Raw genomic sequence first — 26,324 nt, 5'->3', positions numbered from 1 at the left:
GGTATTACGTTTTTTTACCGCTCATTTATTTCATTTTTTTGGGACCTATGTATTTCATATTTTATCTTCCCTAACTCTTTAAATACGAGATACCTGTGGTAGAAGTCGAGCAAAGGACTGGTGCTTATGCGATTTCAATATGGTGGACGAAGGCGGGAAATTTAGATTCTGGTAAAAATAACTATTTTTGAGGATTTTAAAAACCTATAGGCACCAATTAAGCCTGGTAAACAGAAATGGAAGAAAAAAGTGCTTTCTGCGGCGATAAAAACTTGCTGAATTTAAGTTAGTTTGGAAGAATACTATTTGAATAAGTCATGACATCTCGAAGGATTCAGCGAGTTTCCGGGATTCGTTCAGAATTCATCACCAGATTAACAAAGAATCGTGTCTTAACTTGTAAGGTAAGACTTGAAATATTGTTATTGTTCTTTGTCTCTGTAAAATGTATAATTTAATCTGCAATAACATACTTTGAGCTTGATATGTGGCTTCAGCCAGGGAGGTGTGAGGGAGAAGACGTGTGTTTTTAGGGGTTTTCATTAGTAATCTTGACTCATAATTTAAAAACACAGAACACCCGTTTTGACTTAAAACTCTTGTCAAAGAAGAATTTTAAATGAATCTGAGATTTTTCAGATTCATTATTAAATGGGATCTGCATTTTGAACAAAAAAAAAAAACAAAAACAAAATTTCATCGTTTTTCTATCTAGCCATCTAGGGATCTAGTCAACGTTGTTGAATCAGAATAACCGAGTCACATGACATTGCAGTGCATTGTGGGAGTACTGTTTTCTTGTACATTTTCCAAAATGTCATCTGTTTTCGTCTCCTAAAACAGTCCCACAATGCACTGAAATGCCAACTTAAACCAGCTTTTTCGTCAGCCATAGGATGGCTAATTGTTGGTTAATCTTGGTAATAACCACTTTCACTTTTAAGTAAAAAAAATCTATCGTGAATCACTTCTGCTTCAAGTGGTTTTGGATTAAAAGTATAATGCATAATTTACTTGTAGGATCTGTTGTCAAAGAATCCACTTGAGCTACTAAAATTCACTGGTGCTAGTTACAGGGAAGTACAAGAAATACAAAGAGCTGCAAGCAAGGCTGTTGTACCAAAAGTTTCAACTGTAAGCACCTAATGCAAATTCTATATATTTTTTAGTTCATACGGTATGATCTGAAATATGATAAATAACCAATTTATTCCAATTTATTAACAATTATATTGCAAGGGAGATATAAGAGGTTAGCTCTATCAAGAATATCTCCTAGGATCAAATTTGAATTTAATGACAATTTATTCCAAATAACAATTATATTGCTAGGGAGATATAAGAGGTTAACTCTATAGAAAATATCTCCTAGGATCAAATTTGAATTTAATGAGGCTAAATGTAATTTAGGCAAAGTTAAAACTGAGGCAATGCTGGCCAGCTGTCTCCCTCATGGTAGCTGGTTGGGGGGATCTGAGGGGTCACAGGTGCTTGAAATGTACTTGCCGCTTAATTTATTTCCCCTCCTCCACACTAACTCAAAAATTATTGCTGATCGTTGTGGATCAATATTTACCCACCCACCTCCCTGCTCTTGGTAAGTATAGTATAATTAAGTAATTTCAACTGAGTTTCATTGTGACGGGTGCTAGTGGGTAGACTCTGACATGGTTGCTATGGTTACTTCCATGAGGAACTCAGGCTACCAAGGTCTGTCCTTCTTGTTGGCCCAAACCCCAAGCTCATCTATTGGTGATGAGTTTTAAGAAGTTGATTTTTGTGGAGGGAGGAAAACTGTAGAACCTGGGGGAAAAATCCTCGAAGTACAGGAGAGAACCAACCAACAACTTTACTAACTAAGGTACAATGCCAAGCCTGGTCGGACGTGAACCTGGCCGCTTGGCATCAGTGAGAGACGACGCATTATCAGCACATGCTACCCCTGCTTCTCTACTACCTTTTTCTGTAAGATTAAGGGAAATAGACTTCTTTACTATAATTTATCTTTTCTGACTACCTTTGCGTAATTTCTTACATTATCATATCATAGTATGATTGGTTAACTTACAACCATGATCTAGGTCAGAGTAAGCATACAGATAAAGGGCTTAATCAAAGGAACAGATAAAATTGAAGGCATTGCTGCTGTAACATCAGTTTCATTTCACAGGCTCTTGAACTTCGACAGAACTCATCTAGTCAAGCAGCATTTTTCCCAACCTCTCTTCTACCTCTTGATAAGCAATTACATGGTGGTTTACCATGTGGGACCATATCTGAAGTAAGATCATCTTATGATTCAACATTTCTAATCTGTGTTATTTCTTCCCTTCCTTGATACTGAGATTTTTGCAGATGGGGGCAAAGAATAGAGGAGGGATGGTAGGAGGCAAGGAAGGACATAGGAAGGAGTAAAGAAAGAAAGGAAGGAAGGAAGGAAGAATGAAAGAATAGAAGGAAGGAAGGAAGAAAGAAAGTAAGAAAGAAAGAATGAAAAAACAAAGAAAGGGGGAGAGGAGAAAAAAAGAAAGGAGAGGAAAAAGGAGCAAGTTGGCAAAGAAGAAGGGAAGAAATAATGGGATGAAAAAGGAGGGTTAAAGGGTAGACAGTAAAAAAAGAAGAAAAAGAGGGGAAAAAACTAAAAAGGTTGTTATTAAAAGGTCTAAACACATTTTTTTAAATCCTTGTAGATAACAGGACCTGCTGGTTGTGGCAAGACACAGTTCTGCATCATGCTTAGTATCCTAGCAACCCTACCAGTAGACAAAGGGGGATTGGAATCCAATGTTATCTATATTGATACAGAAGCAGCATTTAGCGCTACTAGGTAAATCCTAATATTTAAATTATTTGTTATAGATTAGCCACTTTTGGGTAATTCTGTTTGGCTACACTTAAGACACGGAGATATGGTGCAACATTGGGTGCAACATTGCAGGTAATGTTGCTGAAGTAGGATAGATTTCTATTTCAGCAGTGTTGCATGCAACAAATTGTGTCATGTGTCATGGCTTGCAACATCAATAGTCCCCTTCACAGTTCCCTGCGCCATCTTGGAAGGTAGCTATGCTGTTTCATCGAAGCGAGATGAACAGTGAGCTTGCGATGATAGATACGCGTAAATAATTGTCCAAGCTGTTAAAATTGCATCATTGCAAGTTCATTATTCATCTCGCTTCGATGCACTGGCATGGCTACCTATGAAATGGCACAGATAACTGTAAAAAGGACTATTGTCTGCTTACTCACCTCTAGCAAATTTGGTTAAGCCACATTTTAAATTCTGTCTGGAGCCATTACCTATGTCAGTCTTCTTCTTACTTTAGGTTAGTTGAAATGGCTGAAAGTCGTTTTCCTGAACTTTTCGACTCTCAGAGCTCTGTGCTGGCCCTCACAGAGAAGATCCATGTCTTCTGGGAACCAACCTGCAGTGCCTTATGGGAAAGGTACTGAATTAATTACTGCATTCAATGATAAAGATCAGAATCTAGTAAAAACATTTGTTTGCAATTTTCTCTAATCCAAGCTTAAATTCATATCAGGCTAATGTCATTACCAACATTATTGATATTTATTGTTTTTATTTATAAAACTAGTTTGGCTGTAGGCACATTATGAGGGACTAAAGAGTTGCAAAATCTATGACTGCAAAAAAAAAAGGAAGTGTAAATAACTTCACTTTGGGGTTTCGTGCCTTCAAAGTCTGTCTTTCCTGTGGATGAGTTGACTTCATTAGCAAGGTTTTGAATGAAATCCTCAATTAACAGAACCCCAAAAAGAAATTGTTTAAGGCTTCTGGTTGAGGTCCCTATCGTAGATTTTTCAAATATTATGCATAAGAGTGACCAACCTTGGCTGATCAAACGAGCTAAGATCTTTATTTTATAACCCAGGCTACAGACATTAGAAGAAGAGGTCATAGCTAAGAAAGTAAAGCTAATTGTATTGGATTCCATAGCATCTGTAGTAAGGAAGGAATTCGATAGCAGATCATCAAAGAATATTACTGAAAGGACTAATTTATTATCCAAGGAGGCAGCTATACTAAAGTAAGTATAACCTACCCACTTATCAATCCATCCATTCATCCATCCATTCATCCGTCCGTCCGTCCTTCCGTCCGTCCGTCAATCAATCAATCAATCGAACTCATCCCATCCCACGCCATCCATCTATCCATTCACCCAAATGGTGTCCCTTCCATCCTCCCATTAATTTGTCTGTCCATCCGTCTAAGTTATGTTACATTTTCCCCCCCAATGTTATACTAAGCTTCATCAGTCCATTCATATATGTCCGTCTTTATGTTCTTTCATCTGTAATTCCAATTCTCTTATGTCCTGTTTTTATATTTTTCAGGTATATTGCAGAGACTTTCAACATACCGGTAAGACTATGATTATATAAAACAAAGAAAAGGAGATTTTCTCGCCAACAATTCCTTTACACGAAGCTCTCTGTTTAGTCAGAGCAGAGTCAGCAATTTCTGTATCAACATAACTTCCAGTGTCGAGTATCTAGCTGAATGTCAGCAACTCAGCCAAACCTGTGCTCTAAGGTTTCTTTCGAAATACTAGGGTCCGCAAACACCAAATTTCGACTCATATAACCAATACTCGACCATCAAGTTAATCATGTGATTTTGTCCCTTTTCTGTTAATCAGCCACATTCCCTTGCATTTTGTCTATGTTCTAATTCACCTAAATAATATAACAAACGTTTATCCCTGTGAGCGTAAAACATTTTGATATGAGAAGTACATATTTTTGCATTGGAAGCTTATTATTGCTCGTTCAGCTAAAGGTAATTTACTGTCCATTGGTAAGGCTCATGTCAAACATCAAGCTTATTTTGAGCCGAACCAAATGACATTAAAAAAGACCGCCTTGTTATCCATTCCTGCAATTAGGTTCGGCTCATGTAAAGTTCGACGTTTGACTTGAGCCTAATTGTGTTTTTAAATCTCTTTTAAGGTTGTAGTAACCAATCAAATAACTACTCGATACAATGAAGTAGACCCATACAGTGACAAAATCCTTCAAGAAGTGGCCGACTTAGATGGCGGAGACATAGAGACTGACGATGATGGCTCAAGTCACGTGATGGCTGCCTTGGGTAACACGTGGTCTCATGCTGTTAATACCCGACTCATTGTCCAGTACTTGGATGATTTGTACAGACAGGTATTGTCAATGTTCATATATCAAGCGGATATATATCGATGGATTTTCTTCAAACTTGGCAGACAGAATTGCTTTATTTCACTATGACGTCACATCAAAACAATCTATTGTTTAAACGTAAAGGATCATGGTCGTCGGAGGGGGTCAAATCAACGCAAATTCACCGAAAATTGTTCTAAAACCCGTATCAATCCACGAAGAGAAGTAGAATAGCCAGCAAACTCTCAGAATATTTTTTAGTACATATTAACTCATTATATCTGAAAACCAGGCCATTTTAGATTAAACAGTTTCGCTAGGAGCAAATTTTGTTGAATTTTCTATTGGATTTTGCGATTTTATCCCCACATAAACAAGCAGTGACGTCATAGTGAGGTAGGGCAAATGTGACCATCTATTTACCAATTATCTGAAGTTTCATGAAAATCCTCGATTTTAGTAAGCAGGAGGACAATATTGTGAAAAACCTCTGTTAGAAAATACACCTCTAAAAGCTTATTAAATGTTTGAGCTACTACATTAGCTAAATTCAGAAATATCCGAGTATTTTTGACGCGATAATAGCTAAATTCACTCGCAATCAAACTGGAGTCACCTTGATTGGTGTAAATGGTAGGAACTCTGAGGTCAATATTGACGTGCGGTACAAGGACAGGTGAAGAAGTGGAGAGTAGGAAGGAAGTGTGCAGACGTTCTCTATATGGTGTTCAGAATTATACTAAGCATAGCAGGAGAGTGGGTTCCGATGGAGCTAGGAATTAGAGATTAGGATATATAAAAAGTGGCTTCTGGAGAGAGAAGAAAAAGAATGCCTAGAGAAATGAAAAACAAAAAGAAAAAAGAAAATGAAAAAGAAACAAAACAAAATAGAAACAAAACAAAACAAAAACAAGAAAACAAAACAAAACAAAACAAAAACAAAAAAAAAAACAAAACAAAACAAAAAAAAAAAAACAAAATCAAAAACAAAAACAAAAAACAAAACAAAACAAAAAAACAACAACAACAACAGCAACAACAACTACAACAATGGTGACAATTAGTATTTAGTATTTAGCACAAAACGACTTCTGTCTTCAGGGACCTATAATAAATATAAATAAATAACAACTTTATTTAATGAGGGTGGCACTAAATAGTGTACTACACTAATAAACTTGTGGCCCTCAACATAAAACTGAGCAGCGTCCTTTGGTTGGGAATGTTTTGGATCGTGCATTGGAAACTGTACTTGTAAGTTAGTTTTCCTCAACGTTGAACTAATCCAATACTCATATCATTTGCAGATTATAGTATCCAAATCCCCAATAGCTCCATTTGGTATCTTTACTTATACCATTCAGACCAAAGGCGTGGTGTTGGTGGAGCCAGCCAAAGCTGCTAAGTTGCATTCAGGTATATGACAATATTCTTATAAAGATATACGACAAGGGTTCTGATTACTACAGTCAATCTACAAACGGACGAACTGTGATACAACTTATTGTGTAATCAATTCTTTATTATCCGAAAAATGGGGTTCTACTGCATATTTTCAATCTCTTTTACTTTGGTGACTTTTGCTAATTTGTACTCTTAACTCCCTAAAGACCTCGGAAAGCGGGCGTTGCATTATAATTAATCAACACTAAGCATATGACGTGCATTTTTTTTACAGTAAAAACACTTTAACCGTAAAAACTTTGAGGTTTTTCAGGTTACTGTTTCCTGAACTTTCTACTGTTTTGAAACCATCTAAAATGAAGTATTGATGGTTTTCAAGGCGGCCATGTTGGAGGAACTTAACAAAAGAATTGTCAATGAGTTCTTTTGTTATATCCTCCAACATGGCCGCCGTGTCTTTTGCTATTTAATTCTCTTGGGAATGGTTGAAAACTATCAATTGAGTTCAGATACACCGAGTGATCAAAATGAATCTTATTTCCAATCGATTGTCTCACAATAAATCAAGGGATGATTTACAGTATGTATTCTTAAAAGTCGACAAAAAATTTCGAAGGGTTTACAGTTCGACTCTTCTCACTTTAAATATTTATATCAGGCTTTTCAAAGAGTATTGTAAGATTATATTACTCTAACACTTTCCAAAAGTCGAGCTTAATTCCAGGATCTCAAACCGCGAGGTTTTTTGATGTCCTTGTACGAGACTGACAGCTGATCTGACAAGAAATGTTCGCCAATCAGAATCGAGAAAATTTTCAAAATTGAGTGGAAACTTTTCCTTTTGAAATTATGGAATTCCAGGCCACTAAATGAGGGGGGAAAGGTTGCTAATAAGAGCTTGATAAGAGTGACACAAGGACACAGTAATTAATGATTTTTGTATTTTCATGTCAATGGCTGGCATGTTTTTATTTTTCCCGCTGGTTAAAAAAATTAAACTGGATTGATTTATTAAAATATTTCTTCTTAATTTTATAGACAAAGATCGACTTCAAAGTTCTGGGAATCCTTCACTTCAACCAATTCAAGTACGCTCTAGCTTCACCTGGTCGGATTAATGAAATCTTTGGCTATACTATAAGGTAAGGGAGCTCATTTCAGTGAAAGCCGAAGCGAAATAGAAAATTTGTTGCGAACATTTAAAAAGTACACAAATCAAGGTTACAAATTTAACCCTGAATACGTCTATGCGTTGCGCAGTTTGGGACTACACGTTTCTCAATTTTTCTGTTTTATTCTTGTATTTAACAAATAATTTTAAAAAATATTAAGGCTACCGTAAAGTTTAAATCCTCGGATTGTACTTTATTGCTATTCGCGGGTTTTCGACTAATAAATTTAATCAACTTCGGAAATATCATTTGAGTGGAACTACCGTTACAGGGATCCGTTACATTTGATGTCCATGTCTTTGATAATTAGATACGCTGCAATATCATCTAAATATCACGATTTGTCCTGATCTGCTACTGGGTTACCTGTGTTATTTGCTCAGCCTAGATTCGGCCGTCTTTGTCCGTGGTAGTGAATGGCCGTTTGTATACAAAGTCCAGAACCTGCTGTAAACACTATAGTGCTAATTGAACTAATTGCGATGAGTTAATCATGATGGTCTTCTGGCCGTAGCAAGCACCGCCTATTTCTGTGTAATCCTTTATAAAATCCCATCCCTATAAAGGCCTGAAACCAAACAAAGATGACAACGAAAAGGTCCTTTATTATCTATTGTACAGTGTAATAGAGTGGTTCTCATCCAGTGTTTTCTAACACTCAACAAAGCATCCAATAAACAAAGAAACCCACTCTTTTGTGGCTCATTGAGGGCTAAAGATTAAGAGAGACTTTGTATTGTTTGAGCAAAGTACCGGAAACGGGGAATTATATTGTTTGTTTTGCTCATTGAACAGCTTGGAGTAGGGATTGACAAGTTTTTCATTTACATATCAAAGAGGCTTTCAATCAATTTAAGAGCTTGTATCGCCACGCTGTGGCTTTGTCGGCAATTCAAAAATAAAAATCATTAACGAACCTTGAATCTGAAATTGCACCAAAACTCGCACTCTTATCTTGTTCAGCTATAACGATTACCTCGTGTTTTGTCCTTTTACGAGTTTTACTTATTTGAACAAGTGTCAGTCCATAAACCATAGCTACTTAGAGTTACTTATCATTAATAAGTGATAATAGGTTGAATTTGTCTGCTAATTACTTTAAGTATACAGTACTTTGATAAACAAGGCTCCAGCTACCTATTTATCAAACTCTCATTGTTTTCTTGTGCACCTAAAAGATTTATAGTTATTCCTATCTAAACAGTAAGATTATTGGCCCTTGTAGTGTAACCTCTTAATGTTTATGGTTGATATTTGTTGTCTTTTATAAGGGAATATTCTGCTTTCTTGACATGCATTGAATAAAAACAATAGATAGCAAATCGTATATATTTTAAAGAACTTTGATCACAGGCTTAAAAGTATTTAGCATTCGGCAATAGCTTTTCTGCCACACTTCGTTTCGAAAGTAATCTTTGTGAGCTCTCTTCAAATTTCTCATTTTTTATCCCCGTCTTATATTACCTTCGTTTCCTTGATTTGTTCAAAGTTAACACGAGCAATTATTGCCCTGACTAGTCAGTATTTCGATGACTCCTAATTAAACGTCAATAAACGATTAATGGCCAACCTTTAGTCAGGACAAGCCTCTCGTTTTGTCTACGGCAATATAAACCCAACAACGCTAGAGTCACACTGAGTACCCTTCCACTGTTAGTTTTTTTAAAGCAAAATCTTACACATGCATTTTCAGGGCATATAGTTTATTTACAATTTACTTTAGATATCTTTTATTGCAAGAAAAAAAGAAAGACGCCACTCACGGGGTTGGTATACCACACCTCATCTAATCTTCACCAGCTTCCAGAAATTTATTCACTTCTTCTGCTCTTGATAACTTTATATGAAGTGCATAAAGAATAACAGTCTCCAACGGTTTTCAATATCTGGCAAATGTTTTGAAGTCTTTCCAATTTCACTACGTTCTGTAAATTTATATATATATATGAATTATGATTATCTCTGAAATAAAGGGTTCATTGATTAAGATACTCCTTTCCGACCGGTTTCTAGCTAGAAAGAGCACGTTGGCTTGAGCAAGGCCCATATCCCATTCTTTGGGGGAAAGACAAAGTCGGGTTGACATCACTACTTTTGGTCGGGCTGGAAAGTATCTCGGGTACACGCCGGGCAGGCAAGTCGAATTTGGTCCATGGTGATGGGTGGATGGTGTGTTGGAAAAGCTGATTAGCTGGAGATGGAAATGGATTGAACGAGCAGGGCGCGGAACGAAACGCGCTTGGTGGATTTGAGATGGGGTAGCTGTGTTGATGTGGAAGCTTGTAGCCTGATGTCTGTGAATAGATCGAGGGTTCTCTTTGATATCCAGGAAGGTTGAAGGGCATTGTTCCATCGCATATTGGCGAAACTGGAACTCTGAGAAATCCAGACGAATTCGATATGGAGGAATTCAGCCCTGGAGTGTAGCCATGCCAGTTCACGTAAGTACACATATTTGTGCGTGCGTTGAACGACCAACAACCAGGGTTTGGAGAGATTCTTTGTTGTCTTTTCAGTCGGTTTTTTGACAAAGGAGGGTTTCGTCGTTTAAGTTTCCCTGTGGTACAGCCTATTACTATATCATCTGCACATGGGTCAAGCATCCAGTAATTCCCTTTACCAGGATCATCATAATGTCGGGGCACCTTGACGAAGCATTTATTGAGGGAGAGGTTGTGTCTTATCGTGTTCTGCCATCCTTGTTTGTTTTCTCGGTAGTAAGGAAAGTTCTAGAATGATAAAGAAAGTACGAAATGAGAACTTGTGTTTTGTAGTTCTGCTTCAGAATCAAAGCATCGTTTTTTAATCCAATTCAACCATCTTTGCCTGTTGTCCCTGTTATAAACGAAATTCATTCTGGACAAAAGTCTGACAAAGAAAGTACTAAGTAAGTACTAAGTACTTAGAGTTCTGCTTAACAGTAGTAAGCATTTGTTATCATGAGGTTGCGTCTAATCTAGTTTTGCCGACCTTGCAATAATTTCCCTATAGCACTGAGGAAGCTTTCTGGGTCAAAGACAGTTGCTTGTTTGATTTCGGCTTCACCGACATTCTAATGGAGCTCAAGAAACTACGAAAGTGAACGCCCTAACTGGACTGCAAGCGTTGACACGATCCTGTTCTTGAGGCTTTTTATGTTTTAGTTCAAGTTTAGTTTCTTTATAGTTTCCGGATTTGAACTAAGCTAACGTGTTCAAAGACACGAGTCAATATTTAGGGTGAAATATAATGTCATAGGAAGCATCAAGACCATACACTTTGTCTTCCATTGTTCTCTAACACTTGGAGTCCTATGTGTATATATACTTGCTTAAAAAGCCAGTCTCGCGGTCTCACGGCATTGCGTAAAAATGTTTGAAAATGTACAATCTAAACTTCAGATTTTTAGAACAGTGTAAATCATGTGGTCGTCCAATTTCTTTGTGATAATCTCTTGAAAGCGAATTTGCCCGAGTTTACTGTCGAAGTTAAGAAGCTTTACTGATTGTTTACTTGAACTTTTTAATATCTTTGTCTTGACGGAAAACAAGTTTTTAACTAAATATGTCGTCACAAACTTATTTTGTATCTCATGCATGCTATGGGTGCTCTTAAACGACAAGGCTTAGAGATTATAGTGTGCAGAACAGGACATTCTTACTTTTGTCTGTTGCGCGCTTTACTTAACGATTTGTATTATGCTGGTTTAAATCTTCACCACTGGTCAAATAATTTGGTTATGTAACGGTATTGTGAACTGAAGTGCTTGAGCAAAAGATAGAATTTATAGCAAGTTCACGCAACGTTATATTCCGTCAGAGTTGGATACAGCTAAGGTTATTCTGACTGTTGAGCTATGTTGATGCGCCTGACTATATACCGTGGAAGTTAAGCCAGCCTTTACCAAAAACTATATTCCATCTTTCGTACTATCTTGGGCTTAGTTTGTTTAGTGAAAAGTTATTGTTATATTAACGTTTATAGATCTTATTATTTTTGCGTGTTGATAAGCGTTGCAAGGACGGATATATAGCTAGCTAATGATATAAAAGTAGTTACCTTTATGATGTACTCATAGATACCACTTAGAGTTAGACGCTTCTCTTCCGATCCTCTGATTCCCATCATGATAAGTGCGTTGTATGAAAATGTTGGCTTCTCGTTTTTTTTGCTTAGGTCCTCGTCTTGTTCGTCAGATACTTCACCTTGCTTGTCACTTTTTTTCGTATTCTCTGGCTGTACTTCACTCAAAGAAACGGTTTCCTTCTTAGAAACTCGTTGTGCTCCTAGAATATCATTTTCTTCGTTATTGTTGTTCTTCTTCTTGCTACTACATTGATTAATTGACTGCTCGTCTTTTGATGCTATCATGTTGAGAAGCTGTTTCCTGTGCAGGGCTACGGTGTTAAAAAGAGTCACTCTAGAGTTACTGTTATGTTTGCTGTCAGATAGCAATCCTGTTGTCTAGATGGTTTCACACAACCTAAGACGAAACTGATATGACTAAATCTCTATCTATATTGTTCTCCTCCAATGGGACAGCCCATTAAGTCCCTATTGTTGGGTTTTCAATGGACTATCCAGTGCGGATCCGTAATGAGTAATTTTGGAGTCCTGTACACTGTATTTAGCCACATCAATAGAGCGGTGCTCTATGGAACAAAGCACTCGACCAATAAGGGGTTCTGTCAACCACTCCCACATCAACGTGAAACATTCAACATCACTTGACAAAGAACCAAATGTTTATTCAAATCACGGTCTGTTCTCCACTTTGCATACAGTGGGACGAGTATTCTTTATTTGTTCGTGCAGTTAAATATCAATCTCGACCAGCTGACTTAAAAACCCACAACAAAAGAGCCTATTAGTAATAGCTCATCCTTGAACTTGTTTTGATGTTCTGATTTGGTTTAATTTGATGTTCGTTATGTATCGTTTTGTTCTGACCAGCGTGGAGTTTTTATACATACGTTATCTCAAATCAGACTTGAAAATCTAGATATATACCTGAATGTTTACTTAAGATATACTTAATCAATCAAAAATGTCTAAACTCCAAATAAAATAAAATAAATGTGAAAAACTTTAAAAGACCTGTACATACTACTACCTACAGAGGCAATATGCCTCTCGAAGAAAAATCTTAAAGTCACACTCTTTTTGGCAAAGTCTTTCAATGTTTTCCACAAGCACTGCATTTCATTTGAAAAGTATAGAATCAGATATCGCGTCCTTACGGTAATCAAAACGGCTGTGGACAATGAGGTACTACCTCGTGACCTACAAAAGACTCCTCGTTAATAGGATGTTTATTGTTTTACAGATATAGCCGGCCTAACACATGCTTTTTTTCTTTTTGTGTGTGCGTGTGTGTTTACTTCGATTATCGACGTCGTGCCTCCGATTATGGCATTAGTTGGCTTTTATCAGCTGTTTAAGTATTATAAGTAGTTATTAACGTTAATGAATTGTATTTGCGACAATATATATACATTTGTTTTAAAAATCTCAGTTAAGGTCCCCCCCACACTAGCCTGGCTCAGGTCCCCACAAATATATCCAATAAATGCGTCAACATAATTTACATCACGATGCATTCGGTCAATTTTAGCCAACTTGCTTATAAAACCCTTATTATCTTGAGTTTAAATTGTTCAAGCCATGCATAAACATAGCTATTTTGAAATAATTTCTGATTATTAGCACAACCGGTTAATGTCTACAAAGAAGACACGATTTTGTAATGAATTTCGACTCAACTTCCTCGGGTTTCTCCTACTATCGCACATGGATGACTCTAAAAACCAAAATACGACAAGATTTTTCAGATGTTTTATTTATTTAAGCAAATTTTAAAAACTTTTACCGCGTGTGTAACAAAAGTGTTTGTTTAAATGAAAAGTTTGAAAACCCTTTAACTGAGTGAGTGATTCTTTCCAGAAAACTTAAAATAAGTTGCATTGCTCAAGGTATAAATTCTTTGCAGTTTGCATCCTTTTCTTATACACTTTTTGTTGTCAGTATTAGCTTTAACGGTTGTAAGAATTTGAAGTGTATGCCAAAAGTCGATAAAATAAAGTTCGAGGTGTACTTGTATTAGACATTCGAAAAAAGCCAATCAAACAAATAATTGTATTATCACTCTATAATCCCATATAAGTAACTATTGTATTATTTTCAAATTCTCTTTCCTGTCCAAATTAAAGATTAATTTGGATCGTTTCTATTTGCATTCTTTCGAGGGAAAACTATGACTTATGGAATCAGTCTAGTTTGGGATGATATAATCAATCTGCAAAAGGACTACATGTTCGTCCAATTTGGAAATAATGAAATTCAAAAAATTCCTCTGACTTCCAAATAGGACTCTGCCTATCGGCCTCTTCCAATTTTGTCAGTCCTCGGAATTTTTGTCATCCAATTATTTCCAAATTGGACAGCATGTAGTCCTATTATCTATACAAACTCTTTGTTTTTAAACAAATTCGATTGTTTTTAAACAATCCTGATAAACTGTCAAAATTGTTTTCAAACGAAATTAACTTCATTTACAGAGCACACTTCTAAGTATTACAGTTTGTTCTAAACATGGATCTTAAAAGGGCAGTCCCTTAAAGATTTATCATTTTTAGCTTTTTTTAAAGTTTTGACAAGGAATCGTTGTAAAGACTCGACGATAGAATGCGAAGTGTCAGTAATGAATTTTATCTCCTAGGACTCGCGAAATTAAGTCTCTTTTAACTGACTAGGAGTATATAAGCTCGAACCGGCAATTGCGTGATTTTGATGTTAAGACATAAGGTCTTATAGTTATTTTCTCAGCATGTCTGCAAATTGCTCCCTACAGCTATATCACAAAACACCGATAAAATGCCAAGGCCTTTTAACAGCAACCCACGGAAAGATCATTGTATTTCATTCTTATAGCTATTCCCTCAGAATGTCTGCAAACCGCTCCCTACAGCTATATCACAAAACACCGATAAAATGTCAAGGCCTTTTAACAGCAACCCACGGAAAGATCATTGTATTTGATTCATTGCCTATTATTCGATAATGTGTTTAAAGGCTGTAAACTTTACGGTATGGGGTGCTATGTATAACACATCAACAGGTGTAAAACATTTGTTCCATTTTTGTTCCATGTGCCGTGTGAACAGATTAAGTGGTTCTATGCACTGAAAGTGATAAAAAGATTCGAGTGAGACCTATATGACTATTGTTGAAGGATTGCCTAAAAAAATTCAGACCTAGAACGGGACACGGCCCATAACCTATCTAAGCCACAGGGGTAGACCTGGGCTGTGTAAGCTACAGGAGTAAGGTCAGGCGTGATTTGTTTTCCTATGAACTAAGTTTAATTCGTAAGACAATACTGACTTGGAATTTACTGTCAATCTGCTTGCAAACGAAATTTAATAAATGAGTAAATAATGCAAACGAACTAATGGCTTAAACAAATGGTTACGATGATAACACAATAAATAATGCAGCAGCATGCAGCTGCTATTAATAATAATAAAGTTATTATTAAGAAAATAATAATAATAATGATAATGCAGCAGCAAGTATGGCTGTTTCAGTCCTCTTTCCATCGTCGAACTAGAATTGGGAAGGGTTTATTTTTGGGAAGAGCAACGGAAAGCCTACAGTAACACTGTAGCAGTGAAGAGCCTAGAGAATAATACTCTAAGCACGATATGGCACCAATAAAAAAAACTTCCAACATAATAACGAATTCTTTCCATCTCGAATTGGAATTGGGAAGGGTTTATTTTTGGGAAAATGAATGGAGAACCTAGAGAATAACACTCTAAGCACGATATTGATATAGCACCAACAAAAAATTCTTTCAACATATGCACGTATGGCAGGTCCAGCCCTTGTACTAACGACCAAGTTAGAAAGAGGAGTTGCATTTCCATCATCGCTTCCAACTTCCCAGAAGACCTCATAAAATATCTAGCTAGATTTAGCATAGTTTTAATAGGCTCTTCTCAATAGCTGGCAATCGAATTAAGTCTGGAACATTTAAGTCTAATTGATGATAGTCAATCGATATTTTGGTTGAGTGGTTAATCCCTAATTTTCAAACTCTGTCTAACACAGACAACTACATGCCATTCGCTGAGGGCGAGACGAAAACATTTGAGAAATCTTTGCTCTTAACCATTTGAACTGTTTTTGCCTTTTTAATTCGTTAAGTTTCAACCAATAAATTACGCGTGGATTATAGTAATGATTGGTCAATAAAACTATTCCAATCAAACTGTAGTCAAAGTAGGATTCCACTGCATTTGCGTGAACGAGTACTGAATTATTAATAAAACACTAGATCGTGGGAATAAAAACTTTCTCCAAAATGTTGTACCAGTTTGTATTACTTGTCCGGATCCATTTGGTATTGGGAAAAAAACACGTGCTTGAAGATCCCGGTGTAAATATCAGTGATAACCATTTTTCTCCCTTCGCTCGAATCATTTTGAACTGGGATCACTGTTTATCCTTCAGCTAAAAGTACGATGAAAAAGCAAATGTTGGAATGTTTACATTGGTATGTCAGGTAAAGTTAAGTGCATGGATATATTGTAAAATATCAGTTTTAATTCAGTTTTCTTTAAGTTGAGAAAAGATAAATTACATGTTTACAAGAATCCATGTGTTCTCTCTTAGCATTTGACAAAGACAAGACTGTACAGTCAGACCCTTACTTATTCACCAGCAACTCTAATCTTTGTTGTTTTCTAATCGGCTTAACTCTTAACAATAAAGATTACTGTTTTACTCTAATTCCACCTGTCAAGCTTTTCTCGTACTAAGTCAGCCGTAATTTCCACAGGCGTGCGTGTACAAAATGCGTTGCTCTCTTGGATTTGCAATCCCCTGTTAAATTTTAATGATCTACGAAAAAAAAACGAAGACAATTATTCCTAACTAAAAGAAAAATGACTATTTAGTTAGTACTAGTTAATAAAAACAAAAGAAAACAATGGGCTTAGAGTCTACTTCTAACTATTATGCGTACTATTTTTTCACGAGTTAAATACAAATATTCTAGTTGTCTTTTTAGATGGAGGACTCTTTAACTTGCGACACCCAACATTCCTTGACCATATATAGTATTTTGAAACAACTATATTTAATCCTATGTAAATGCCGTACAATGACATATGGTCCGAAATGTAATTTCAACTTAACAAAAGAGGATAAGTAGCTGATGAAAACATACTTTATAAATGACAAATACGGGATTAAGATCTAGCAGGTAACGAGCAAGTAGAAAGGCTAACAATCAATTAGCTGGTAAATGAAAAATTAACTTTTGGCCAACAGATGTGCAAATGATCAAGGAAAAAGTGGTACTTTTGTCTGCCATATAGATTTGCCGCGTCGTCAGTTGTCAAATTGCATTAGGTTTCTTTTTTATGCTGATAATGGTAGTCACTTGCAAGAATTATATCCAAAACGTCATGCCGGCTTATAAAATTTTACCCGTTCAAACCTAAATACTTAGAATTACTTGCAATAAGTTTAGATTTGGCCAACAACCTTATGCCGTTCTTCTCGATACCAGAGAGTAAAATAAAGAAGTGGAATAACTGGAAAAGAAACTTTCAAAGAAACTTGTATCTAAATGATAAGATCACATGTACTATGCAGTAGGTACTATGAAAATAGGTTCAAACGTTAACTGATCAGGAATGCATACTTGGGGCAACATAATGCTGAGTGCTTACTTGGTGAAGGAAAAGGCATTCATGAGCGTAAAACAGGCAATTATAATACGGTTGAATTGATGAAATGGCACATTTTGTAACAGTTACTGGAAAATAGAAACATGCGTGACGAAAATAAGAAAGAAGATAAATATTTAAAGAGCAGTTTCTTGATCAATGAAAATATGCATTCCATAGTTGTAGCTGAAAAATGAAGAGCGAAAGAAAAAGAAAAAAGGTTTGAACTAACAAAGAAGGCGTCACATGAAGCTGGCAATTATAGAACTTTGCTTACAAGCCACGAATAGAAAAAGGGGGTAAATAGGTTAGAAGCAGATTTTGGGTATCTAATGTCAGTAAGCAATCTTAGGAGGCCTTTAGTGCATTCTTAGAAGTGGAACCATATTTTTAGTGCAGTAATGATAAAAAGGTAAATTATACACCGTGGAAAGATGAAAAAACTTACTGACGTTTCGGACGCTAGTCCTCCGACGAAGGACTAGCGTCCGAAACGTCAGTAAGTTTTTTCATCTTTTCACGGTGTATAAGGCCTAGAGCAGAGGTCGAACTTTCCATGCACCGAACTTAATTACATCGAAGAATGCCGCCTCATTATCACCTGATATCCATTGTTTTTAATGAGTTCGGTGCATGGAAAGTTCGACGTTTGCCCAAGGCCTAATTTACCTTTTTATCATTACTGTTTCATTAGAAACACCGACGCAGCTGACACTAATTTTTAGCTAGTTATATCTTCATATTTTGAATGATTTTATTTCCGTCCATCAAGCTTACGACAGTCAGAGTTACTAGTTTATCGCCTGATATTAAACGACGGAAAGCTCACTAATCTCATGTACGGAGTTACAGAAACATGTTTTACAAACAGCTCTTAGTCTGTCACTTTTCGATAGCGTATTGGTTATCACATCCATTTCATCCGCCAAGCACGTTCTAACTGGCAAAAGACCAAGGTTTCAGGTTCGCGTATTCCACGTGCCTAACCTAAGTGGTTGTTGAACTTTGTTTTGCAGCTGACATTCTTGGTAATTTACAGGTATCGCTTTCTACTACATTTCATTTCCAATCTCTTCTCACTATTTGAATATTTACTCCTCAAGAACCTACACTTAACTGGGTTGATTCCATTTGATGAGCAAGCAAAATAATTCCTCTGTCTATTAATGCGAATAAAGGGTTCTAACTTATGTTGATATCATAGTGATTATGTCTGTAGTAGAGATCAACACGTGCATGGGGGTATTATCGGGTTGACGTAAACAATAATCCCTGAAGTTATTTTCTTCTTAAACGATTGAGATTTTACTTTGAATTGTTCGTAGCTCCTTTCTTTTTCTTCAATATAATAGTATCTTTTCATTCTGGCTTGAAATTTAATCCAGTAGTGTTTATTGTTATGCGCGCGCAATGGTAGTACAGAATTTCGTAATGATTGTGATAATTTCATTCCCATGCATCTTTGCGCGCCTACGTACGTTGATTTGGATACGAAAAAAAAAAAAGCAGAAATAAACGTGGGTTAAGTTCTGGACTACTTCAGATTCGACTTTTCTGTGTCTTGTTGACGTCTTTATTTTTCTTTGTGCGAATAGTAGAGCTTGGATCAGTAGATTAGGTCGCTTCATTGTAGTTGTACAGTTGTGTTAGTTACAAAAGTACAAGTACTAAATGACATGTTAAATGCATGTCCGTAGCAAATCTAGATTTTATTTGAGCAAGGGACATTGACAATACATAGAAACTTTTATACTTGTTTCAGTTCCCTTTGCATTGTCGTGTCATAAAGGTCGTCAGTAAATGATCCCTCCATCGGTTGTACTAACTCAAAAGTACCATCGAGGTCCTTTATTTATTCTCTTCGAAGTATCTTTCAAGAAGTTCCGCAGCTGTAACGAATGTCGATACCGGATAGTGTGCGGCATCGTATGGCTTATGAGGTAATCCCGTACCGTTCGGGTACGAGTCTGTCATGGGAAACACATCAAGGATATCGAATCCAGCATCGCACATGGCTTTTGTAGCGTAAGCGTTGTAAAGTTGTAAACGCTGTAAAGTGGGAAAAAGTAAAGAAATGTTAGTTATTTATTACTCGGAGTATTCGAAACGCGCGCTGATGCGTCTCATCTTTTTCACACGATTCCCGGCCGGACTCGGTGTAGTCTCCCTCGCATCCGTTTTTAGTGTCGGTCGTGAGCGTTGCGTTACGACCGACACTAAAAACGTTTGCGAGGGAGACTAGACTCGGTGTCATATGTGAATAAAGTTCCTATTTGGTTTACTCCTTTTTTTCAAATTCGATCATTGAACGAGGGGAACAGGTTTCTTATCCACTGGCTATTTCCACTGGCATTAAGTTTAATGTGCGTTGCTGAGTTTTCCGTCTTACCTGATATGTCAGAAACCTCAAGGACTTTGAATGTCTGGCTCCTGTTCGAGGATCTCCGTATTTCTCTCTATTCATTGCAGTAGTTGTCTTCCATATCATTTGTCCACGATAATTTCTTCCAATGTCTCCATTTTCCCCAGCCTCCCCTCCCTTGAACAGCATAATTGTCCTATCAATCAATTCTCTATATTTCGTAAAGTTTATATTCTGAACATAGTGAAGGCCAAGGTTAAGTATAATGACACTGCTGTTGTCCTCTCTCATCGAGGTGTCGTTCAAGACCTCGCTGATTTCGCTCAAAAGTTTCTCTACGCTGAAATCTAAGTCGTCATTTTGGAGTTTCCCAATCGTCTGGTTGCCTCCCGGAAGTTTATACACCCAGTTGTATGTTCTGTTACATTGTTTAAATATTTCCCTACACAAAGGACGTCTCTGGATGAGCTTATAAAAGAAATCACCGTTGGAATCACCATATATCCATAATGTACCCGTCTTCCTTTTATGGGGTCTTCTTAGCTCACCTAAAGTGACATTAAGTGCAAAATACACTAATCAAAGACTTTTACTTGAGTAATGAATTGTTACTATTTACCAATAAAGGTGCTACCGTCTTTCTTCTTTCCTTGCCTGCTTTCCGTTACTTTTCTCCTTTTCTTTTGGCCTGCTTGCGGATATGCTGACTAACTGATCTAACCATACCAAGGTGGACTACCGTAACACGTTTATGCACAAACCACGTGATATTTTTATTAGAAATCTCTCTCGTATTCATTATTATTTCAATGAGTAAATGATTACCGCGTGTATATCGAAGCCATTTATTTTTGATCCAATATCCTTCACCTTCTGCAATGTACCTACACTTTATACCACAGGCAGGATAAAAAGACGGGAACAATGCTGCGTATTCTGTGAAAAAAGAAATAGTAAGCTCTTTACCTAATGTAAAATAGGACTTGTGCGTGTATAATGCATATTGTCTTAGCGACTTCCATACGACTGGCATAATTATCTGGAAAGGAGGTATGGATATGAATGAATTGTTGATCTTTGGTTGCATGGGCTAAATAAACCTATGCCTGGACAAATCTGATGAATGTTTATCTACTTTCGCTTCCATTCAAATCTTTATTCGTTCGTTTCTTCTCATCTGGATTGCGGTTGTTCTGTTTTCGTATGGCAGCGTTCTTGCAAGTAGGCGTACATTGTAAATATTGCAGATTAATAGTATTATATCTATCTTCCTTTTAGTTTCTATTTTATATTGTATATTGTGTATATGTTTAACAGGGCTCCTTTTGATAGCAGAGGCATTTTTCCACCGACTGGACTACCCTGTTGTTATTTTCATAAAGGTGTCTATCTATCTTCGTTCGTTCTTTCGTTGGTTCTTTCGTTCGTTCGTTCGTTCCCTTCCCTCTTCTTATTTTCGCGAAGATGTGATAACCTCCTATTCTCATCCTGAATTAACCCCAGTGAAGATAGCACGCCTCATTTTCGCCTCATCAGAAAGGACAAGGATTAGTCGTACTTACTAGCGAATTGAGGTTTCCTTGAAGGAATTATCTTTACATTTATCGGCACACCATTCCATAAAGAACTGATGAGGAAAGGCTTCTCGAAGCCAGGAAGTGCGTTAGGTGGTTGATATTTACCTTGGGCGTTACCTTTAGAAGTAGACAAAATCGTCAATATGTTTTTATATGAAAATTGAAAAAAAGTAGAAATGTCCTTGAATACTCCTTGAAAAAAATTGTCCATGAAAAAATATCGGTAAAACTTTCAAGATATGTAAACCATGAGTCGTTGTCATTGGTTAAAATTAGAGATTTTCACTACGTCTCGGGAGAAGCGTCTTTTTCTATATCTTTTTGCTTTCCAGAACTTAGTGGCTCAATGTACCGTGGATATCACGTGACAAATTCGCACATCTCGATTAGCATTGGCATTTTTTTCATATTTTTTTACGGATACCAAAATAAAACCCTCTTAAGAGTTACTCCTTGAAAAATATCATTTTGGTCCTTGAATACTCCTTGAAAACTCCTTGAATAATTTCTTGGGAACCTAGCACGAACCCTGCTATAAACTGCTGCAAGATTTTCTTCTCTTGCTTGTCCATATTGGGTTTATAATACTATACAAGTCCAGATATAAGTTCATTACACTAGATAAAAGTACTTACTCGACAAATCTATTTACTGAAGGCTAATTGCAAATGGATATTTGTTCTGGATAAAGAATAAAGCCACTTAGGTTTTTATAAACCTCTCTATATAGGAGCCTCCTCATATGACCCGGACAAGGGATTACTGTAAATACTGAATGATATCACACATCTTTCATAAACCAATTAGGAACATCCTCACGATCCTTGAATATAGAATAGACCATTTTCGAGTTCCAACTTACCGCTGTGTTCCTTGGTTGCAGCCGACTCATTTCTGAATATTGACTAATACCAACTTCGACAATACAAACACCAATAGAAGTTCCACGCACGGACCTTCACTGGAACACATTGATATTCTGCACAAAATCCAGGCTAATCCTAAGCAACAGAGAACTTTATAACATATTTTTAGGAGAATGAATAATAATTTCACTTACCCTTTATAAACCAATCTACGGTAGGCTCTTTATGGCCATCACAAAGAGAATACTCAAGCACTATGGTAACTTTGTAGTTTCCTGGTACAGGAGGTAGAAACACCACCTCATACGTCCCATTATCATGATCAATAACCGTAGGAGATACCGACGAAGGTCCTCTAATGTGAACCCTCCATGAGTCTCCTCCGAATGCTTTGTTTTTGCCTTCCAGAGAGACAGTCTGGAGTCCAATGCGACTGAACTCCCCAGCAGGCTGAATGTCCCACAAAGTCAAGAAAGATTTTTTAGTGCTTGTTTGGTTTCTAAATGTATAGTACTGTTTATTGAAGCCCCATTTTGTGTTGTCTGCACAAGGGCTTCGTATACCTTTCCAGTCAAGTCTTCTCTTACTGTGAAGACACCAGGAGGATATGAACTCCACAAATTCAGAAAGTTCTGCTTCGTCGTAAGAAAATGTCGGGAACTTTTGTTCCCACTCATCGAGTCGTGCACGATTTCTTAGGTAGATGTAAATTAGAAAAATATATATTGCTGTTAGTGTGGTGATCACTAAGCCACTACGTCGTCTAGTCTGGTGTATGACGTATTGTGAGCATCCATGGTATCCCATAGGGGTACTACTGTCAGTCAGGATTTACCTGCAAATTGCCTTTAAAACATAACAAGTTTTAAATTAGGTTAACTTAGTTAATTAAGATAAAAACACAGGCAAAATGGAAAAAAAAAAAAAAAAAAAAAAAAAAACACATCCTAAAAGCTACTCTTAATGAGGGGAGTCTTAAGTTGCTGTGAATGGCGTCGAAAATGTTTAATGGCAACCAATGTACTTCTTCAACGATACGGCGGTCATCTTGCCAGGGAGCAGAACAAAATAAAGATGGTGGAAATATATAGAGTATCGTTTGCTAGTCTTTTTTTATCGGTAAAATCACAGGTAGCCCAAGCTTGGTTTCTGTGGTGTCCTGTTATAAGGAAATGTATGGGGAATCATCAAAAATTTAAATAAAATCATCAAAACGTGAAATAAAGCCTCGAAATTTTACCCTATCATTGAGAAATAGCACTTCTTTCGCTCTGCGTGGTTATTTTTTGAATTTAGCCCGTTTTAAGGATTTTTTTCCCCACCAGTAAGAAATAAGAGAAGGTTGTAAACTCGAGTCCCAAAAGCGAACCATCACGAGTCTTTGAAACCTCGTACGTCTTCGAATTTTCTTTCCAGCGCCAAATTTTAGTCATGACCCTTCTCTCACATCCCTATAGAACCGAGAAAGTCGCATTAGAGATTAGTCTTCACGTCTTTAAGCCATGAAATTTGCCTGTATTCACATACTACCTCGCTTGTTCTGACCCGTACTTGGAGCTCACTGTACACCAGCTCAACGGATTTCCTTCGGCAACCGACCCGAGGTCACGCCGGAAGTCTTCGTATCGTAAATGCGGATTCGATTTGGATATCGTATTTCTTCGAAATTATAAGTTAAATACTTTTGTATCTTAGGCCGTTAAAAAATACACTCACCATAATTTTCGAAATCATAAGTTAAATACTTTCGTATCTTAGGCCGTTAAAAAATACACTCACCATAATTTTCGAAATCATAAGTTAAATACTTTCGTATCTTAGGCCGTTAAACGATACACTCACCATAATTTCGAAGAAATACGATATCCAAATCGAATCCGCATTTACGATACGAAGACTTCCGGCGTGACCTCGGGTCGGTTGCCGAAGGAAATCCGTTGAGCTGGTGTACAGTGAGCTCCAAGTACGGGTCAGAACAAGCGAGGTAGTATGTGAATACAGGCAAATTTCATGGCTTAAAGACGTGAAGACTAATCTCTAATGCGACTTTCTCGGTTCTATAGGGATGTGAGAGAAGGGTCATGACTAAAATTTGGCGCTGGAAAGAAAATTCGAAGACGTACGAGGTTTCAAAGACTCGTGATGGTTCGCTTTTGGGACTCGAGTTTCCAACCTTCTCTTATTTCTTACTGGTGGGGAAAAAAATCCTTAAAACGGGCTAAATTCAAAAAATAACCACGCAGAGCGAAAGAAGTGCTATTTCTCAATGATAGGGTAAAATTTCGAGGCTTTATTTCACGTTTTGATGATTTTATTTAAATTTTTGATGATTCCCCATACATTTCCTTATAAAAGGACACCACAGAAACCAAGCTTGGGCTACCTGTGGTAAAATTGATCTATGTGCCGTCTTAATTCATCTCTTGTCGTATTCTCTTCTCGTCAGCTGTTAATAAAGATCAAAGTCATTACTCTAATAAAGCCTAATTTACCCCCTGGACGCCCCATAATGCCTTGCAACAATGAAGCTGGTCTTTCTCACAGACTCTGAATGCAGTTAGGAAATAGTAGTAATTGTGGTTATTGTTTTTTTATTATCGAGCTTAACTTGTAAAAGGGTCGTAAAAGGGTCGTCGGTATTATGAGTCCATACGAAGATAGCGCATTTCTATTCGATCAAGATCCTTTACCATCACTAAGTTTGGTTATATTTCTAACAGGCAAAAAGAGAAGGAAAAAAAAGAAAGAAAGAAAAAAATCACACACACACACACACACACAAATACGATGCATTATCCCTATGAGTATTTCTTCAATCCATCAATTGATAACATATCCGGATAAAAGACTAAGAGGTCTCTGTAGACTAGGATCAGGATAACCCTTCGTTTAGTAATTGCTCTGTCATAAATTCCATTCCAAATATATCCGCTTACTCTTAAGGATCTTAACTCTAGATTGAGACCTTGATTTTTAATGCATTCGGTTATCTTAACCTGATGATGTAAAACTGCACCAAATATCCGCGGAAATAAGAAAAAAATTGATGGCCGTTGAAATTTAGAACTGGTAAAAAATAAGTCTTAGGGCAAAATGTAGCATTCAATTTAAGAGGAGTAAATGAGTGGTAAATGAAGGTTAAGAACTTACCTTGAGCAGTGCATATAGATATTGAAACACAGGAATAATATTATGATCCAGCCATTTTGGAATGTTTCCTATTTATTTCTATTTGAAAAAAGGATTTGAAATGTCAAACTCGACAAGCATATCGTTTCACCAGCAATTTTAATTTGTTTACAAGAGAAACTTTACGAGCCATTACGGGTACCTGTAGGACCAAGGGAGCACGGCAGAAATAAATTTGTTTATTGGTCTTCCTGTGGTATTGACGTGTGCTGACGTATTCTCTACTTTCACATCCCATAATGCCTCGCGTCTTTGGGGGGTAACCAATCAAAAAACTGTCCCAAATTGAAAGGTTTCTTAATTGAATTTATACTATACATGCTTTTATCTGTACAATACTGATTATCAGTTTATTCCAAGTTTATTTTTGCGTGTACAGATCATAAAGAGTTTTGGTCTTACAGAAAATGTATTGACTTGCGAAAAAATTTTTAAAATTTAACTTAAACGTCTTTTTCTGATTTTTTACTTCTTCATTTTATTTTTGGATACCAAACAAGGTATTGTCAACATTGTCTGATCAGCCTTCAGCAAAATAAGTGGGTTTTTACCCATGGTTTACCCCCCAAAGACGCAAAGTATTATGGGGATGTGAAAGTAGAGAATACGGGTTTCCGCGAAAAATGGCGTGGGCTCAAGTAAATATCAAAGATGGCGGCGTACATAAAATTGGCAGGGAGGGAAACTTTTTGAAACTTTTTCATGTTCTAATTATTTTTAATTTCACCATTCTTCCCGTCACTTCCCGTCTAAACATAGTAACAGTTTAGAAACACAACACGATACATTGCCGAACAGAAAGTAACTCTACTTGTTCTCCTCGATCTCAGTGCAGCGTTTGATACCATCAACCACGTCATCTTGAAGAACATACT

At 36.8% G+C, this 26,324-nt stretch overlaps 3 protein-coding genes across 8 annotated transcripts in view; 1 reads left to right on the top strand and 2 right to left on the bottom strand.

Moving 5' to 3' along the window:
• The first annotated feature begins 147 nt into the window (after window positions 1-147).
• LOC116300173 (DNA repair protein RAD51 homolog 2) overlaps window positions 148-26,324 on the top strand; it is a 61,414-nt gene continuing 35,237 nt past the window's right edge. For 4 of the 6 annotated variants that reach the window (XR_004197562.2, XM_031708973.1, XM_031708972.1 and 1 more), the window contains exons 1-10: window positions 148-404; window positions 1,021-1,134; window positions 2,171-2,281; window positions 2,691-2,827; window positions 3,327-3,446; window positions 3,894-4,049; window positions 4,360-4,387; window positions 4,975-5,184; window positions 6,471-6,579; window positions 7,606-7,709. Coding sequence is in view for 5 of the 6 variants with exons in the window: in XM_031708973.1 (XP_031564833.1) it covers window positions 318-404; window positions 1,021-1,134; window positions 2,171-2,281; window positions 2,691-2,827; window positions 3,327-3,446; window positions 3,894-4,049; window positions 4,360-4,387; window positions 4,975-5,184; window positions 6,471-6,579; window positions 7,606-7,685 (1,152 nt within the window). In the remaining variant the exon portion in view is untranslated. Of the gene's footprint in view, window positions 405-792; window positions 921-1,020; window positions 1,135-2,170; window positions 2,282-2,690; window positions 2,828-3,326; window positions 3,447-3,893; window positions 4,050-4,359; window positions 4,388-4,974; window positions 5,185-6,470; window positions 6,580-7,605; window positions 7,710-8,049; window positions 8,198-26,324 lie in introns of those variants that run through there. The other 2 variants (XM_031708974.2, XM_031708976.1) reach the window with 2 other exon arrangements.
• LOC116300183 (uncharacterized) lies at window positions 9,749-12,089 on the bottom strand. The gene is made up of 2 exons (XM_031708990.1): window positions 11,778-12,089; window positions 9,749-10,468 (listed from the first exon to the last, which is right to left on the bottom strand). The coding sequence occupies exons 1-2, from the start codon at window positions 12,087-12,089 to the stop codon at window positions 9,749-9,751; spliced, it is 1,032 nt and encodes a 343-aa protein (XP_031564850.1).
• Window positions 18,825-25,450, bottom strand: LOC116300172 (uncharacterized). The gene is made up of 6 exons (XM_031708971.2): window positions 25,411-25,450; window positions 22,455-23,106; window positions 21,380-21,511; window positions 20,643-20,753; window positions 19,845-20,365; window positions 18,825-19,504 (listed from the first exon to the last, which is right to left on the bottom strand). Exons 2-6 carry the CDS (start codon window positions 23,065-23,067, stop codon window positions 19,304-19,306), a joined length of 1,578 nt encoding a protein of 525 aa, XP_031564831.1. The 5' UTR covers window positions 23,068-23,106; window positions 25,411-25,450; the 3' UTR covers window positions 18,825-19,303.

Source organism: Actinia tenebrosa, unplaced genomic scaffold (assembly GCF_029948245.1).
Source record: "Actinia tenebrosa isolate PJP-AT-01 unplaced genomic scaffold, QUT_ActTen_1.0 PGA_scaffold8__29_contigs__length_14323225, whole genome shotgun sequence".
In the NCBI taxonomy this organism is placed as follows: Eukaryota; Metazoa; Cnidaria; class Anthozoa; order Actiniaria; family Actiniidae; genus Actinia; species Actinia tenebrosa.
This window is presented reverse-complemented; position numbering and strand designations above follow the sequence as displayed.